The 16,743-nt window shown below is 44.5% G+C and overlaps 1 protein-coding gene across 1 annotated transcript in view; it reads left to right on the forward strand.

Moving 5' to 3' along the window:
• Positions 1-4,937, forward strand: part of WFDC2 (WAP four-disulfide core domain 2) — an 11,018-nt gene extending 6,081 nt beyond the window's left edge. Inside the window, exons 3-4 of the mRNA XM_023227975.2 lie at positions 3,343-3,495; positions 4,776-4,937. Coding sequence (XP_023083743.2) covers positions 3,343-3,494 — 152 coding nt within the window. The 3' untranslated portion in view covers position 3,495; positions 4,776-4,937. The remainder of the gene's footprint in view (positions 1-3,342; positions 3,496-4,775) is intronic.
• Positions 4,938-16,743: the final 11,806 nt, after the last annotated feature.

Below are 16,743 nucleotides of genomic sequence, written 5' to 3' on the forward strand. Positions count from 1 at the left end.
TTTTTTTTTTTTTTTTTTTTTTTTTGCTCTCCATTTGCTTGGTTAATGTTACTGCATCCCTTTATTTTTAGCCTATGTGTCTTTGCACGTGAGATGGTCTCCTGAATACAGCACACTGATGGGTCTTGACTCTTTATCCAATTTGCCAGTCTTTGTCTTTTAATTGGGGCATTTAGCCTGTTTACATTTAAGGTTGATATTGTTATATGTGAATTTGATCCTGTCGTTATGATGCTAACTGGTTATTTTGTCTGTTAGTTGATGCAGTTTCTTCATAGCGTCGATGGTCTTTACAATTGGGTATGTTTTTGCGGTTGCTGATACCAGTTGTTCCTTTCCATGTTTAGTGCTCCCTTCAGGAGGCCTTGTAAGGCAGGCCTTTTGGTAACAAAATCTCTCAGCATTTGTTTGTCTATATAGGATTTTATTTCTCCTTCACTTATGAAGCTTACTTTGGCTGGATATGAAATTCTGGGTTGAAAATTCTTTCCTTTAAGAATATTGAATATTGGCCCCCACTCTCTTCTGCCTTGTAGGGTTTCTGTAGAAAGATCTGCTGTTAGTCTGATGGGCTTCCCATAGCGGGTAATCCGACCTTTCTCTCTGGGTGCCCTTAACATTTTTTTCTTCATTTCAACCTTGGGGAATCTGATGATTATGTGTCTTGGGGTTGTTCTTCTCAAGGAGTATCATTGTGGTGTTCTCTGTAGTTCCTGAATTTGAATGTTGACCTGTCTTGCTAGGTTGGGGAAGTTCTCCTGGATAATATCCTGAACAGTGTTTTCCAACTCGGTTCCATTCTCCCCATCACTTTCAAGTACACCAGTCAAACATAGGTTTGGTCTTTTCACATAGTCCCATATTTCTTGGAGGCTTTGTTCATTCCTTCTCATTATTTTTTCTCTAATCTTGTCTTCATGCTTTATTTCATTAAGTTGATCTTCAATCTCTGATATTCTTCTTCCACTTGATCAATTCGGCTATTGATACTTGTGTAGGCTTCATGAAGTTCTCGTGCTGTGTTTTTCAGCTCCATCAGGTCATTTATGTTCTTCTCTAAACTGTTTACTGTAGTTAGCAATTCCTCTAACCTTTTTCCAAGGTTCTTAGCTTTCTTGCATTGGGGTTAGAACATGCTCCTTTAGCTTGGAGGAATTTGTTATTACCCACCTTCTGAAGCCTGCTTCTGTCAATTCGTGAAACTCATTCTCCATCCAGTTTTGTTCCCTTACTGGCGAGGAGTTGTGATCCTTTGGAGGAGAAGAGGTGTTCTGTATTTGGAATTTTCAGCCTTTTTGTGCTGGTTTCTCCCCATCTTCATGGATTTATCTACCTTTGGTCCTTGATGGTGATGACCTTTGGATGGGATTTCTTCTAACAGGCCCCTCAGCTGCAGGTCTGTTGGAGTTTGCTGGAGGTCCACTCCAGACCGTTTGCTTGGCTATCACCAGCGGAGGCTGCAGAACAGCAAAGATTTTTGCCTGTTCCTTCCTCTGGAAGCTTTGTCCCAGAGGGGCACCTGCCAGATGCTAGCTGGAGCTCTCCTGTATAAGGTGTCAGTCAGCCCCTGCTGGAATGTGTCTCCCAGTCAGGAGACACAGAAGTCAGGGACTCACTTGAGGAGGCAGTCTGACCCTTAGCAGAGCTTGAACACTGTGCTGGGAGATCATCTGCTCTCTTCAGAACCCGCAGGCAGGCTGAAGTCATGGTTGTGAAGACTGTGGGAAAAGCATAGTATCTGCTCCAGAGTGCACCGTTCCTCATGGCACAGTCCATCACAGCTTCCCTTGGCTAGGGGAGGGAGTTCCCTGACCCCTTGGGCTTCCCAGGTGAGGTGACACCCTACCCTGCCTCTGCTTGCCCTCTATGGGCTGCACCTGCTGTCTAACCAGTCCCATTGAGATGAGCCATGTACCTCAGTTGAAAATGCAGAAATCACCTGCTTTCTGCGTTGATCTCACTGGGAGCTGCAGACTAGATATCCGGCCATCTTGAAAGCTGAACCTAAATCTCTTTTTTTTTTTTTTTAAGATGGAGTGTCGCTCTGTCGCCCAGACTGGAGTGCAGTGGCATGATCTTGGCTCACTACAACCTCCATCCTCCTGGGTGCAAGTGATTCTTCTGCCTGAGCCTTCCAAGTAGCTGGGATTACAGGTGCATGCCACCATGCCCAGCTAATTTTTTTGTATTTTTAGTAGAGGGGCGGTCTTGAAGTCCTGACTTCCAATGATCCACCCGCCTCAGCTTCCCAAAGTGTGGGATAACAGGCGTGAGCCACCACACCCGGTGATCTGTCAGCCACTTTCATTGTCCTCTACAGCTAATCACCCAATTCTGTTCCTGTGTTTTACAACAAAAACCTGCACATTTATAGCAGCTTTATTTATAATTGCCGAAAGTTGGAAGCAACCAAGATGTCCCTCAGTTGACGAATGGATTTGCCTGGGCCTGGCTCCCCTCTATCTAACCAGGAAGTGGAGTGTGATTGTGTGTGTGTGTGTGTGTATGTGTGTGTTAGTGGAAGGATGTGTGGTTTCTCACTGCATGGATGAATGAGTGTATTTGGAGGGTCACAGTGCTGAGAGACTGTAACTGGGATTAGGTTTATGGGTATGAGTGAAGATTATAAGTGTGTAACCCCTCACATGTGTACTGTACTTTATACTTTAAGTGGCAGCATAGTGCTTAACAATGGCAGCAGCGGTTAACACATTGGAGCTAGATTTCTTGCGGTTCAAATTCTGCCTCAATTCTGTGTGACCTTAGGCAAATTACTTAACTTCTCAGTGCCTCAGTTTCCTCACTTGTAACACAAGGAAATATTAACAATCCCTCCCCCTCTTTTAGGATTATTGTGAGAATTAGAAGAGTTAATATATGTTAGGGGCTTAACATAGTACCTGGCATGTAGTAAGAGCTAATTAAGTGTTCACTGTTATAATTTCTCATTATAACTACAGAGTAGTTTGATATTTCAAGGAGAAATAATATGTTTGTTTCCACTGCTTTCACAACCCTGTGTTGTAATTAGCACTGGTTCCGCTGACACCTAAAGACACAGAGGCTCTGGGACATTTCTGGCTCTAGGACATAAAGTCCCACAAAGACAGAGTTGGGACTCAAGCTGAGATCCTGTGATTCCACTGGGGAGCAGGAGGAGGGATTTGCAGGTGATCTTTCTGGGCCTCCTGAGAGGAGCTTGGATGCCCAAGATGGACTCAGGCAGGCAGCTCTGCTGTATGTGAAGCCAAGTGAGGGGCCGTGGGGGGAGCATGCTGCAGGTACAACTTAACCTCCCTGTATCCCCTCTGCCCACTTACCCTTACTCCTTTTTCTACCCAGATAAGGAGGGTTCCTGCCCCCAGGTGAACAGTAACTTCCCCCAGCTCGGCCTCTGTCGGGACCAGTGCCAGGTGGACAGCCAGTGTCCTGGCCGGATGAAATGCTGCCACAATGGCTGTGGGAAAGTGTCCTGTGTCACTCCCAATTTCTGAGGTAGGTGAATGGGAGAGAGAAAGCACATTGATGGCCAGGTGTTGTGGGAAACAGGAGAAAACGTCATCCAGGCAGAGGTGAAGGGAGGTTAGTTGCAGAGACAGTTGGGAAAGGTGTACTAGAGGAGTGACCCTCAGCCTGTTCTAAAAGAAGAGTGAAAGGTAGGCAGTCTGATGAGCTGCAGTGGGGAGGCTGTCTCAGGTGGAGGGAACAGAATAAGCAAGAGCTTGGCCAGGTATGGTGGCTCACGCCTGTAATCCCAGCACTTTGGGAGGCTAGGTGGGTGGATCACCTGAGGTCGGGAGTTCAAGACCAGCCTGACCAACATGGATAAACCCCATCTCTACTAAAAATACCCCCCAGAAAAACCAAAAAACCAAAAAAAACAAACCAAAAAACCTTTATGGGCTTGGTGGTGGGCGCCTGTAATCCCAGCTACTCAGGAGGCTGAGGCAGGAGAATCGCTTGAACCTGGGAGACAGAGGTTATGGTGAGCCGAGATGTCACCATTGCACTCCAGCCTGGGCAACAAGAGCGAAACTCCATCTCAAATTAAAAAAAAAAAAAAAAAAAAAAAAAAAAAGCAAGAGCTTGGTGGTACCCTTGGGTTGAAATCTTGTGGTTGTCATGTGCTCCTTTTAACAATTTCTCAGCAAAGGAATCTGAAGATAACTGATAGAATTCAATAGTGCACAGGTGAGCAGCTGAAGCCCAGAGAGGGGGTGTGCTCTTGGTGCCCGAGAGGGAACTATGGTTTTTCTAAACTAAGCTATGGTCTCCCTGAAGCCAGAGCTCTCAGATGCCAACTGCATGGATAGGCTTTGCAGTCAAGAAGACCCGGGTTCAAATGTTAGCTCTGACACTTACCTAGCCTTTCACCTCCCTGAGTCACAGTTATCTTGCTTATAAAATGCAGCTAAATGAGATCTAATGGATCAGATATCCCATTTAAACCTAAGGAATGAAGGCATTGCAGAACTTCCTAATAGTAGAGGGATTCTTAGGGAAAGAAATGGCCATGGTCCCTCAGGAAGGCCACAGTGGACATCTGGGACCACAGTATACCCAGGTGCCTGCTAGGGATGGTCTGAAGGAGAACAGTATGTCTAGAATCTGTAGAAAATGCAAGCAGAGCCCCCCCCAGAAGGTGAGGCTTTGCTGCATGGGTTTGTGGGATGGGGTGGGGTCAAGGAGCTGGTCTAGGATTTAAGCTGCAGGTACTCTTGCCTAATTTAATGGATATTGTTGTTGATGGTATTGTTATGATTTTCTTCCTCCAGCTCCAGCCACCACCAGGCTGAGCAGTGGGGAGAGAAACTTTCTGCCTGGCCCTGCATCTGGTTCCAGCCCACCTGCCCTCCCCTTTTTCTGGCCTCTGTATTCCCTCCTGGGCTGACCACAGCTTCTCCCTTTTCCAACCAATAAAGTAACCACTTTCAGCACGTTCTGTCTCTGTCTCCCCTGAGTTGGGCTAAGGTGGGTGGGCAAGTGTTAAGGGTGTGACCAGATCATCCAGGCATGAAGCCTGGTAGGTGTTAGCACTCTCCAGGATCGTCTGGAGAAGGATCGTCTGGTAGGTGTTAGCACTCTCCTGGTGGATCCTTGCACCAACCCTGTGAATCTGGTCATTATTCCTCCAGGGGGATGGATGAGAAAACGGCGGCTGAGATGGGTGGTGGGATGCTTCCAAAGCCACTCAGATTCATTGCTGAGAGTGCTGATAATAGCAGCAGCATGTACCAGGTGCCAGACACGGTGCTGGGAGGTTTGCTTATGAGATCCTCTGGCTCCTCAAAACAGTCCCCAGAGTGGTTAACAACATATCCCTGTCATAGACCTGGACTCCATGAGGTTACTTGCCAGTGGCCACACAGAAAGATGGCAAAGCCAGGATCCTCTCTTGTTGATACTTTAAATTAAAGTTTTATTTTATATAAGTAATATAGTCATATGCATCAAAACTCAAAAGATTTAAAAAAGATATACAATGAAAAGTGTCTTTCACCCTTTACCCCCTGCCTCCACCTTCCACCCCAGCCACCAAGTTGTTTTCTATGGAGACAACAATTTTTCTCAGTTTCTTGTGTTTCTTTTCAGATGTGTATCCCCAACTCTCAATCCTTTCTCTCTCTCTTCTCTGTTTCTTCCTCTTTTCCTTTCTATTCCCCCTCTATGCCTCACTCTATTCTTTCTCTCTCCTCTATTCCTTCCTCTCCATCCTCTCTCTCCATGCCCCCTCTCTTAATGCCCCTCTGTCTATGTACATTCCTCTCTCTATCCCCTTTTCTCCTCACTCCCTATCTCTATCATCTCTTTCCATCTGCTAGAGTAGGTAGACATGAGCAGGACAAGAGAGGGCTCCCCGTCACACACCCAGGAATGTTGGGTGACTATCAGGTGATGGTCGGGTAGTGGTTAAACTGTCTCTCTAACATGATCATTGGGCTGGGCGCAGTGGCTCACGCCTGTAATCCCAACACTTTGGGAGGCCAAGGTGGGTGGATCACCTGAGATCAGGAGTTTGAGACCAGCCTGGCCAACAGGGCCAAACCCCATCTCTACTAAAAATACAAAAATTAGCCAGGCATGGTGGCATGCACCTGTAATCCCAGCTACTCTGGAGGCTGAGGCAAGAGAACTGCCTTAACCCGGGAGGTGGAGTGAGCTCAGATCACACCACTGCACTCCAGCCTGGATGACAGACAGAGACTCCATCTTTTTTCTTTAAAAAAAAAAACTACAAATAAAAGTTTTCTTGGCTCTGAAAAACAAAGATCAGCAACATTTTAAGTAAAAAGTAATAAAAAGGGTAATTTTAGTCTTCTATTAGTTCAGTCTATACAGTTAACACCTGTTCTGCTTGATATTCATGAACATTTCAGCTCTCCATGAGAGTCCTGAAAGTTTTTCCTCGATTCTAATGTCACAGTCTCCAAAGTTATCAGAAACCTGCATTCAACAGCACCTGTCAAAGTCCTATAGCTGATTATAAGCCACCTTTTGAAGAGAATCAAAACAAGACAATAATTGTCTGTGGGTGACAAAAAGTCTTAGAACAGCCACTACTAAGGCCACAATTGACTAAGAATTTTGGTTACTTCTGTGGCATACAACAATTTTACACAAGTTATAATTATTAATTATATACACTAAGCCATATCAGAATTACAGGACTTTCCAATAATTTTGGAACACATACTAATAACATATTTATACAAATACAGCCCAAAGAGAGCTAAACACCATTTCATATTTGACCATGCTTCCTGTATGATTTTTATACCAAATAAGCCAAATATGTCATTTTTGGACTTTAGGGGACCTAATAGCTATAAGATTAATTAGGTCAGAAAAAGACATAATTTATAATTTGGTTTTGGAAAGTTTGTTACTATCAAAGGTTTAAAACACTTGATATTATAAAAGAATTGTAGGCCATCCTAAGTCATCTAGCCAAAATAACTCAAAAATTCTAAAAAGGCAAAAAACTTTTTTCATGGAAAATCTTGTTCAAAAGAGAAAGCCAAATTTCACCTTTGCATTAGTATACTATTAATATCAAACCCAATTCTTAGTAGAACCTTAGACAAATCTCTTCATTTTTAATGTTTGACCCTAAGGTAAGATTCTCATAAATCTTATGACCCTTTATAAATTTTTGTTAAAGAGCAGATCAGTGCTCCAAGAAAACCCTTTTGTGCTTTTATTCCAATGTTCAATTTACAAAAAAATTGAATACTATCACTTTAGCCAATATGTTCACACACAGAATTTCTTTTATAAGATTAATCTTTCACAAACCCATCACAACCTGCTCAAACCTTCAGCTTTATCCTATCTTACTTAAAACCTTTAACCCTCTAAACTAGTGTAGCCGAAAAACTCCCACATCTCCATGCCTTCTTATAATCTTTTACCGAAAACACATTTCATTTTCCTAAGACACCTTGCATGTAAAACGTTTCTTTAGTCTCAATTACATGTTACACTGTTAACTCTTAGCCACTTTTATTTTTGCTGAAAAACCCAATAAGTGAGTGATTTTTAATTATGTAGCAGGTGTGGAGCCTAAGATACGAGACAAAGATGCAGATAAGGTCTCTTTCCAGCATAGTGAGGGGGCATCCCCAACTCTACATGTCCACAGGCCTTACCTAGAGTCTAATAGCTCAAAGAATAGCTCTTCTTTGACTTTTTAAAAGTCAAAGAAGCAGGTCATGATCTTAAAGCATTAGCAAACCTAATATCTGACCTAATTTAGACTAAATGTCTTTATTTTACCAATAATTTTTTAAACTGTCCTTATCTTCCAAAGCTTACTAAAGTCACGTGAACTAAAAGGCATTAGTTTTTATTTTCCTGACAAAATATTTGATTTAAGCACTTATTTTTAAGCCAATTAATCAGAGCTCCTTCATATGTAAATGTCACACACAAAACACATATAAATATACAGACAGAAGAAGATCCAGTAGTTGTAAGATTTTTCATTGGGCAGTTTTTAAGTTTCTTAATTGGATTACTGGCTTCAGGGTGGGGTCCTTTGAGGAACAGGGCTAGGAAAACATGCCATTTCTAGGGCCTAATAAGCAGATACAGATGGAAAGCAAAACAGATCCCCAAAAATTCAGGGTCATATTTTTATGCCAGATCCTGGATTTCCAAAAAAGAAACACTACAGAACAAGACAATGAATGATCTTACTGTGAGTTTCATTGCAAGACAACCCAGAGTCAATCAGCCCATTCTGTGATCAGCCTATCCCCCATGGAAGCCTTATCTCAGTGGTGGGGTGGGGGGTGGGGACGTTTCCATACCTTCTAGGTGGCTGAGAGCATGCCTCTCTGATCCAAACGTGCAGAGAGCCAAGTATCCCCCCAAAACTGCCACTGGTCATGCCCAAAAGTATATTTGCTACCTAGTTATTACACATGAAAACTCACTCATAATGCGAAGTAATTTCTGATACTCTAAAAAGTAAAAAACGTCAGATAATGCAATGCAAAACAGAACAGAGCCTTAGCTTTTGAGAGAGATCTGCTTTCAATTCCTGGGGTTTAATGAGGAAAACAGATGTTTTCTCTAAAACGGGGTCTGTGGTGCCTCCTCTGTTTTTCTCAAGGAGTCCAAGGCTGTTAGAAATTGTCTTAGGTCCTCTCATGTGTGCATCAAGAGTGGCAAGTATCGGGTGAAAACCCCACCCCCGATATTCAACGTGGGTTCTTTTCTATTTCCCTAAGCATCGGCTGGTCTGAGAAATAAAGGGAAAGAGTACAAAAGAGAGAAATTTTAAAGCTGGGTGTCTAGGGGAGACATCACATGTTGGCAGATTCTGTGATGATCCCTGAGCCGTAAAACCAGCAAGTTTTTATTAGCGATTTTCAAAAGGGAAGGGAGTGTACAAATAGGGTGTGGGTCACAGAGATCACATGCTTCACAAGATAATAAAATATCACAAAGCAAATGGAGGCAGGGCGAGATTAAAATTGCTAATGAAGTTTCAGGCATGCATTGTCATTGATAACGTCAGGAGACAGGGTTTGAGAGCAGACAACCAGTCTGATCAAAATTTATTAGGCAGGAATTTCCTCATCCTAATAAACCTGGGAGTGCTACAGGAGACCAGGGCTTATTTCATCCCTTCGCCTTCAACTGTGAAAGACAGCTGCCCCCAAAGCGGTCATTTCAGAGGCCTACCCTCAGGGGCCATTCTTTCTCAGGGATGTTCCTTGCTGAGAAAAAGAATTCAGCAATAGTTCTCCTATTTGTTTTTGAAAGAAGAGAAATGTGGCTCTGTTCCACCCAGCTCAACAGCAGTCAGACTTTAAGGTTATCTCGCTTGTTCCCTGAACATTGCTGTTATCCTGTTCTTTTTTCAAGGTGCCCAGATTTCATACTGTTCAAGCACCCATGCTCTACAAACAATTTGTGCAGTTAACACAATCATCACAGGGTCCTGAGGTGACATACATCCTCCTCAGCTTACGAAAATGACAGGATTAAGAGATTAAAGTAAAGACAGGCATAGGAAATCACAAGGGTATTGATTGGGGAAGTGATAAGTGTCCATGAAATCTTAATTTATGTTCAGAGATTGGAGTAAAGAGAGGCATAAGAAATTATAAAAGTATTAATTTGGGAAACTAATAAATGTCCATGAAATCTTCACAATTTATGTTCTTCTGCCATGGCTTCAGCCAGTCCCTCCATTCGGGGTCCCTGACTTCCCACAACAGCAAGAAGACAAAACAGAGAAAAAAACAATTCAGTCGACTGAGAAAAAAAAAAAAAATACCTTTCTTTCCCCTTGTTTTCCCTTTGTAAAAAGAAAAATACTTTTTTCTTCTGAAAAATAAGACCTAAGAAGAGAAAAAAGCATAAAGGCCTTTTAAATATACATATAGCTTGGATATCTGCTTTTAATTAAGCTGACTTTTAACAAAATCTCCTATTACCAGACTCTAGCTGGGACAAACAGCCAATATTTGCGATCTTTAAACTTTACCAAAGGCAATCTCCCAGGTGAAACCAACAAGCCTTAACTAAGGTTATGACAACCACAGGTGTACGAAGTATTTTCAAACAGGTGGCAAGCGGTTTTTACAAGATTTAGAATCTACAAAGGTAGCTTAGAGAAGGGAAAATTCAAAAAGGGAAGCCAGATGCTGTTCAAGGAGGGGCAGAGAATCAACAAATGGCAAAGGTCACACAGATACCAAACCAGAAAGGACTAACTCCCTGAGCTGGGAATTGAATCCTGAATCTGGACTGCCATTGTGAAAAGACAAATCCTTAGCTACTAAGCTTCAGCATTGGGCAGTTTCCATTTCTTTTCTTAGAAGGACCCTAGAGACAGCCAATTTTGAGCTTGCAAAGGCTTTTAACTGCTCAAGACAATTTTTAGGGCTATGACGTGAACCTCAAAATTCCTGTCCTCTGGATGGTGGAGACTAAGAGGGTGTACCACCATATGGTTACAAGGTCAAGCTCCCAAGGACATAAAACAGGACAAAGGGAAACTTCATTCAGTTTTTGTTTGTTTCATGGACCTGCAGCAAAGTTTGTAACTGACCAGTGTGCCGGACTGGCTTGAACGGCAAGCTTATGGGGTCCTAAGCCCATGTTCTATCCTAAGGTACCTCTCTTTATGACAGAAAAATACAGAAAGATGAATTCATAGCACAAAGTACACTAGATTTGCTACAGCTTAAGACTAGCCTCATGAAGCCTTTTGTTTCATTAATTGAAACTTTGCAGAGGAGACAGTGATTTTTACCATTCCTACAATCGGTGCGCACAGAGAGAGGCCAGAAGTCTGACTGGTAAGAAATTCTTACCCTTTATGCCATTTTCTGGGTTCCCTTTCCCTGAGTGGCCCTAGAGAATCTACTCGCTGCATCATAGCGCTGGGGGCCAAGCTGCAACACAAAGTAAAATTTGAAAAAAAAATCTCAATTTTGTAAGATGCTGCCCAGTGGATTGCATGGGGTAATCAAATTAACATTTTCCATTCCAGCCAGAGCAAAATACGTGTGACAAAACATAGACATTAGCCGCTCTGCTTGGCACCCAATATCTAACTGGCAAGGCTCAAACTTACCCCCCGTTGGGCCTTGTCACCTTTAATCCGTTCAAAGTGGGGTGGAATGACCTCCCACCAGAAATTTCAACATGTGGTCTCTGGGTAAGATGGAAGAGCAGTCTCCTTAAGTAACAGAAAAGACAGGAAAGGAAAAGGAGAGAAAGAGAGAGTGAGAGAGAGAAGCTTTGTCTGAGGCAGGGTGGGGAAGCAGGGAGCTCAGGGAGGCCAGAGAAATACCCACCCACTGGAGCAACACTGAATCAAAAGTTCAGGCAGGCACTTGTTAGTCACAAAGGGATCTTTTCCAGCAGTCCCATCAGCTCTCAAGTTTCCCCCTATGGGGAGAAAAAAAAGTTCCCCATGTTCCATGATCCTGTACATGCCTAATCCTGTCACCTGTAGCCATCAGCAAAGAGTGCAAGGCAGATTAATCCAAAGAGAATAGCAGTTAACATTTCACAGTGCCAAATCCATTTCTAGCCAAAAGGGATGTTACTGAGGGGAACCTCTAACCCACTGTCTTTCTCTTTTCTTTGCTCTGGCTCTCGCTCTCGCTCTCCTTCCTTTTGAGACGGAGTTTTTTGCTCTGTCGCCCAAGCTGGAGTTGTGTTTCATCCTAAGGTACCCCTCTTTATGACAGAAAAATACAGAAAGAAAATTTACAAAATACAGAAAGAACCCCTGCGGCTGGAGGAGAAACCTCCAACCACCCCACCTCCTGCACCTACTCCTCAGGCTCTGCCACCCGCTCCGCCGCCACAGCGAGCCCTGCCCTCGCCACCCCCGCTCCTGGCCCCCACACTCAGCTCACCACCGCCTCTGCCACCACCAGCTATGCCCTCGCCTCCACCCCCACCCCCACCAGCCGCTGTCCCACCGGCTGCCCCTCCCGAGGAGCCCGCCCCCCCATCCCCCGAGGACCCCGAGCTGCCGGACACCTGGCCTCTGTACCTGGCCAAGAAGCAGGAGGCGGCGGCCGTGTGTTGGGAGACGGACTAGGAGGCCGGCGAGAGTGGCGGAGAGGGCGTCTTCCGTGAGCGGGACGAGTTCGTCATCCGCACAGAGGACATCCTTTCCCTCAAGGTGAGTCCCAGCCTTTTCCAAAAACTGGGCCTGATGGATTGAGTGTTTGTTGAGCGGCTGCTGGATGAGAGGCTTGTGTTGGGACCTGCAGATCCAGTCATGGCTGAGGGAGAATGGCTGGGCCCCAGTGGAATTCACAGTCCAGTGGTGCCCATAGAGGTGGCAGTGATCTGCGGGCCTCAGATTATTTGCGTATGTGTCTATACATGCATTCACTGCCTGTATATAAGGTAAAGAATTTTTTTTTTTTTTTTTTTTTTTTTTTTTTTTTTTAGATGGAGTCTGGCTCTGTCGCCCAGGCTGGAGTGCAGTGGCATGATCTTGGCTCCCTGCAACCTGTGCCTCCCAGGTTCAAGCAATTCTCCTGCCTCAGCCTCCCGAGTAGCTGGGATTACAGGCACATATCACCACACCGGCTAATTTTTGTATTTTTAGTGGAGGCAGGATTACTATGTTGGCCAGGCTGGTCTGGAACTCCTGACCTCGGGTGATCCACCCACCTTGGCCTCCCAAAGTGCTGGGATTACAGGCATGAGCCACTGCGCCCAGCCACCCCCTATGTCTTAGAAGGGACTCTAATTTTTCTCAGTTAAGCCTTTAACCCAAGTTTGGTCAAGCGTCTTTGCTTTTTATTAACAGGGGCCTTTAAGCCTCTTTGTCTTTTTTTTTTTTTTTTTTTTTTTTTTTGGGGGAGTCTCGCTCTGTCGCCCAGGCTGGAGTGCAGTAGCCAGATCTCAGCTCACTGCAAGCTCCGCCTCCCGGGTTCCCGCCATTCTCCTGCCTCGGCCTCCGGAGTAGCTGGGACTACAGACGCCGGCCACCGCGCCTGGCTAGTTTTTTGTATTTTTTAGTAGAGACGGGGTTTCACCGTGTTAACCAGGATGGTCTCGATCTCCTGACCTCGTGATCCGCCCGTCTCAGCCTCCCAAAGTGCTGGGATTACAGGCTTGAGCCACCGTGCCCGGCTAAGCCTCTTTGTCTTAGGAGGGACTCTAACTCTCCTAGGTTGGGCTTCTAACCCAATCCCATCCTTTACCCAGGTGAAGGAGAACATGATAAAACTGGTGAATCCCATGAATAACAGGCCCTTTCTTTCTTTATTTTACTGCAGCACTCTCCCTGGATATCTGTATGGTTAACCTTCACTCACCTCATTCAAGTCTTTGCTCAAGTGTAACCTTCTCAAAAAGGTCCACTATGACCATCCTCATTAAAATTGCAATCTCTGCATCCCCAGTTCCCCCTATTCTACTCACTTTTTCCCCATAGTACCTTGTACTATTAGTCTATATAATTAATATGCATTATGCTTATTGTTTATCTTCTGGGCCCCACCCTGAATATAATATTTATTAACTTTGCCTCACTCTGAATGTAAGCTCTCAGAGTGTGATCAAGAAGTGGGAAGGAAAAGATTATTGTTTTGTCCATTTTGTGTTTGGCACATAGTAGGCACTCAATAAACTTATGTTAATTGAATGACTGACTGAATGAATGAATGAATGAGGAGTTATTTGCTAGAAGCAATATCATATGGGATACAGTCACTGTGATTAAGAAATTCCACAAATCCATGGATACCAGTACTGGCACAGGCATGGAAGGCAAGGAAATAAAATTCAAATTCAGAAATAAAATTTGAAATAAAATTCAAATTCAGAATATCTATTCCCGTGAGGGCCAATCACCCCTGCCTCCATGCTTTTGAAGGGGTCTCATGTACCTGTGACCAGATAGCTGGTTCATTTTCTCTGGTTAATGGCACTATATCAGGGCTTAGATTGACCACCACGGTAGCAGGCTCACTGCTGGAGTACACTGCTGGTGTACCGTAAATGTCAATAGGCAGATCAGCCTTGCTAAGTGTGAAGTACATGTTATTGGCCCCAGACTTAGTCTCCACCACTGTCACATGGTGCTTTGTTTATAAGCCCCCTGAGCAAGCACTGGGGTGGCCAGGGAGACAGGCTGACTGATATCTACAGGGGTGTCATCCTCTCTAAGTGATTACAAGAGCTTCTCTTGTAGCTTTTGTGAAGTGTCTGCAGGACATTGAGGGAGGTCTTGGCCCATCTCCTGGGCTCAGTTCCTCTTTGGCTTTGAGGCCCAAGAAATAGCTAATTCTATATGTTGTTATACTGGGTACTGGCCATTATTACATTGTCACAATGGGACTGTGCAAGTGTGCTGTCTCAGTTTCAAATAGCTTCTGTAGGAAGATGGTACTAATTGTGCAGTAAGAAACTGTGTTTATAACCTGGATATTAGATCAAGATGGTGAAGATTGCTTGACATTTTTACAACATATCAGGGTGGTATGTTGCAAATGTAAGAAACTTGGTAACCCCCATGTGGGATTTCCTCTATCTAGTAGAATTGCACAACCCCAAATACTCCTTTTGAGGAAACTGGACAGTTAGAGAAGCAACACTCATTGAAAATTCCCCCAATCTTGTGTCCTCTGTATTGCTTTTCTGAAAATGCATCATCTGATCATATTGCAGTAAATGCAACCGCTATATGATTTAAACATTCATTTCTCTAAGCCTCAAACCCAGTCCAATTCCATTTATGTAGTGTCCAACCTAGGGCTTGGTTTAAGTGAGGAGAGGTCAAGAGTGGAGACAAGATCTCTTTCAGATTTTGAGGCGTCCTAACACCCATTATTTACAAATGAGCTTAAGTCCTTACAGGGGCCATCCCAGCAGAACATGGTGTCCAGAAGTGTCAGAGGAGCTAATTATTGGATTCAATCACAGCCCAGTGCAGGGATCTTGGAGCCCAAAATACACTGCTTCTTGGAGAGGCTGCCCACAGGGTTTGGCTGCTTGCCTCTTGTAAAAAGAAGCCAGTATAATGAGAATGAGTTGTGATAAAAAGAGAGCAAGATTTTATTATCCATGCTAGGTAGAGGAGAAGAGGATGTAATTCTTTCCAAAGATTTCCACTCTATAATCTGTAGAGGGAACACAGGGTTTTTTAAAGAGAGGGTTCAGAATGCAGAAGAGGCAGGGGGCTAGGAGGTTTCAGGTGGGGTGACCCACTCCAGTGGCTTGTCTTGAATTATTGTTCTGTCTGGTGAAAGGGCCAGCACCATTGTGACTGGGAGTGTCTGGTCCGTATCAGGATCCGGCCCCTGAAGCTTCTAAGGAAAGTATTGACCAGATAAGTGAATATAATGTGTGCTTAACAAGCATCTAGATAAATAAATGTGCGTAAGGTGTGGGGGCACAGAATGGGAAAAGAAAGAGAGTGGAGGTTTATAGCATATTCCAAGGCTGTGTCTCAAGATGAAAGGAAACACATATGCAGTTTGTCTCAAAGTGATATCTTGAGATTAGGGAGAAAGGAGGCAAGAAAACAAAGTGTTAAAATGTGGTTTGAAGCCAAACTGCTTCGTTACGCTAATAAACGCAATCCATGCTATAAAGACAGGAATTGTGGTAGAGCTGGGATCTAGTAATGCTACCCTTTCCTGCCTACTGCCAGTCTTGGAATTCTTGCCCCCAGCCTGGCCCTCACCCTTCACCCTAATGCTACCATCATCCATCAGCCCCACTCTACCAGCCTCAGTGCTTCTGCAGCACCGAGTCCCATAGCCCCATACCAGTTGTAATGGCTCCAGCTTTCCCCTCTTCACTTTTGCTCCTGCTGGTGCTGTGACTGCTGCGTGGTTCCACTTGTCCTGTCCATTGATGCAGCCTTTGGAGACCCCAATTTGAAAAATAAGCAAATGGCAAACAAAAAAAATCCTCCTCCTTTCCCACCTCATCACTGTGTTTACCCAGTTCATAATTCTACCTTAAGGTCATGGCAAAGAGAGAGAGTGTAGAAAAAGTACAAATGGAGTGATGGCAGACAAAGCAAACACAAGCAAACAAAACGAGCCCTCTAGTCATTGCTGCAGCCTGTTGGCCAGCAGATGGGGGTCTGCTTTGCTTAGCTAGTAAAGGTGGTGCTTGGAGGAGCTGCAGCATGCACCACACCACCCCCCACCCTGACTTTTTTCTTTCTTTCTTTTTTGAGATGGAGTCTGGCTCTCTTACCCAGGCTGGAGTGCAATGGTGCGATCTCGGCTCACTGCAACCTCCGCCTTTGGGTTCTGGCGATTCTTCTGCCTCACCCTCCTGAGTAGCTGGGATTACAGGCACCTGCCACGAAGCCTGACAAACTTTTGTATTTTAGTAGAGATGGGGTTTCACCATGTTGGCCAGGCTGGTCTCAAACTCCTGACCTCAAGTGATCCACCTGCCTCTCAAAGTGCTGGGATTACAGGCGTGAGCCACCGCGCCCGGCAGCGCACTGACTTGTTCCACAGAACAGCATAGCATTAGTAAATTCTGCCTGCAGAGCATACAGGTCTTAGACACACAAGTTTCTGTATATCCCCCTCCCCAGCTGAGACATTAACCCCCAAAAGTCCAGGTCCCAGTCACACCAGACTCATTGGGATGAGCTCATTACATAAAAACTTGGTGAATCTGCAAGAGATGGGCCCCTTGGGGCTGCTCTGCCCTAGTGTTTATGGCCTTCACATCTTGAACACCCCTCAGAGGATTTCTCCCTGGATGAATAATCCATAG

Source organism: Piliocolobus tephrosceles, chromosome 20 (assembly GCF_002776525.5).
Source record: "Piliocolobus tephrosceles isolate RC106 chromosome 20, ASM277652v3, whole genome shotgun sequence".
Lineage (NCBI taxonomy): Eukaryota > Metazoa > Chordata > Mammalia > Primates > Cercopithecidae > Piliocolobus > Piliocolobus tephrosceles.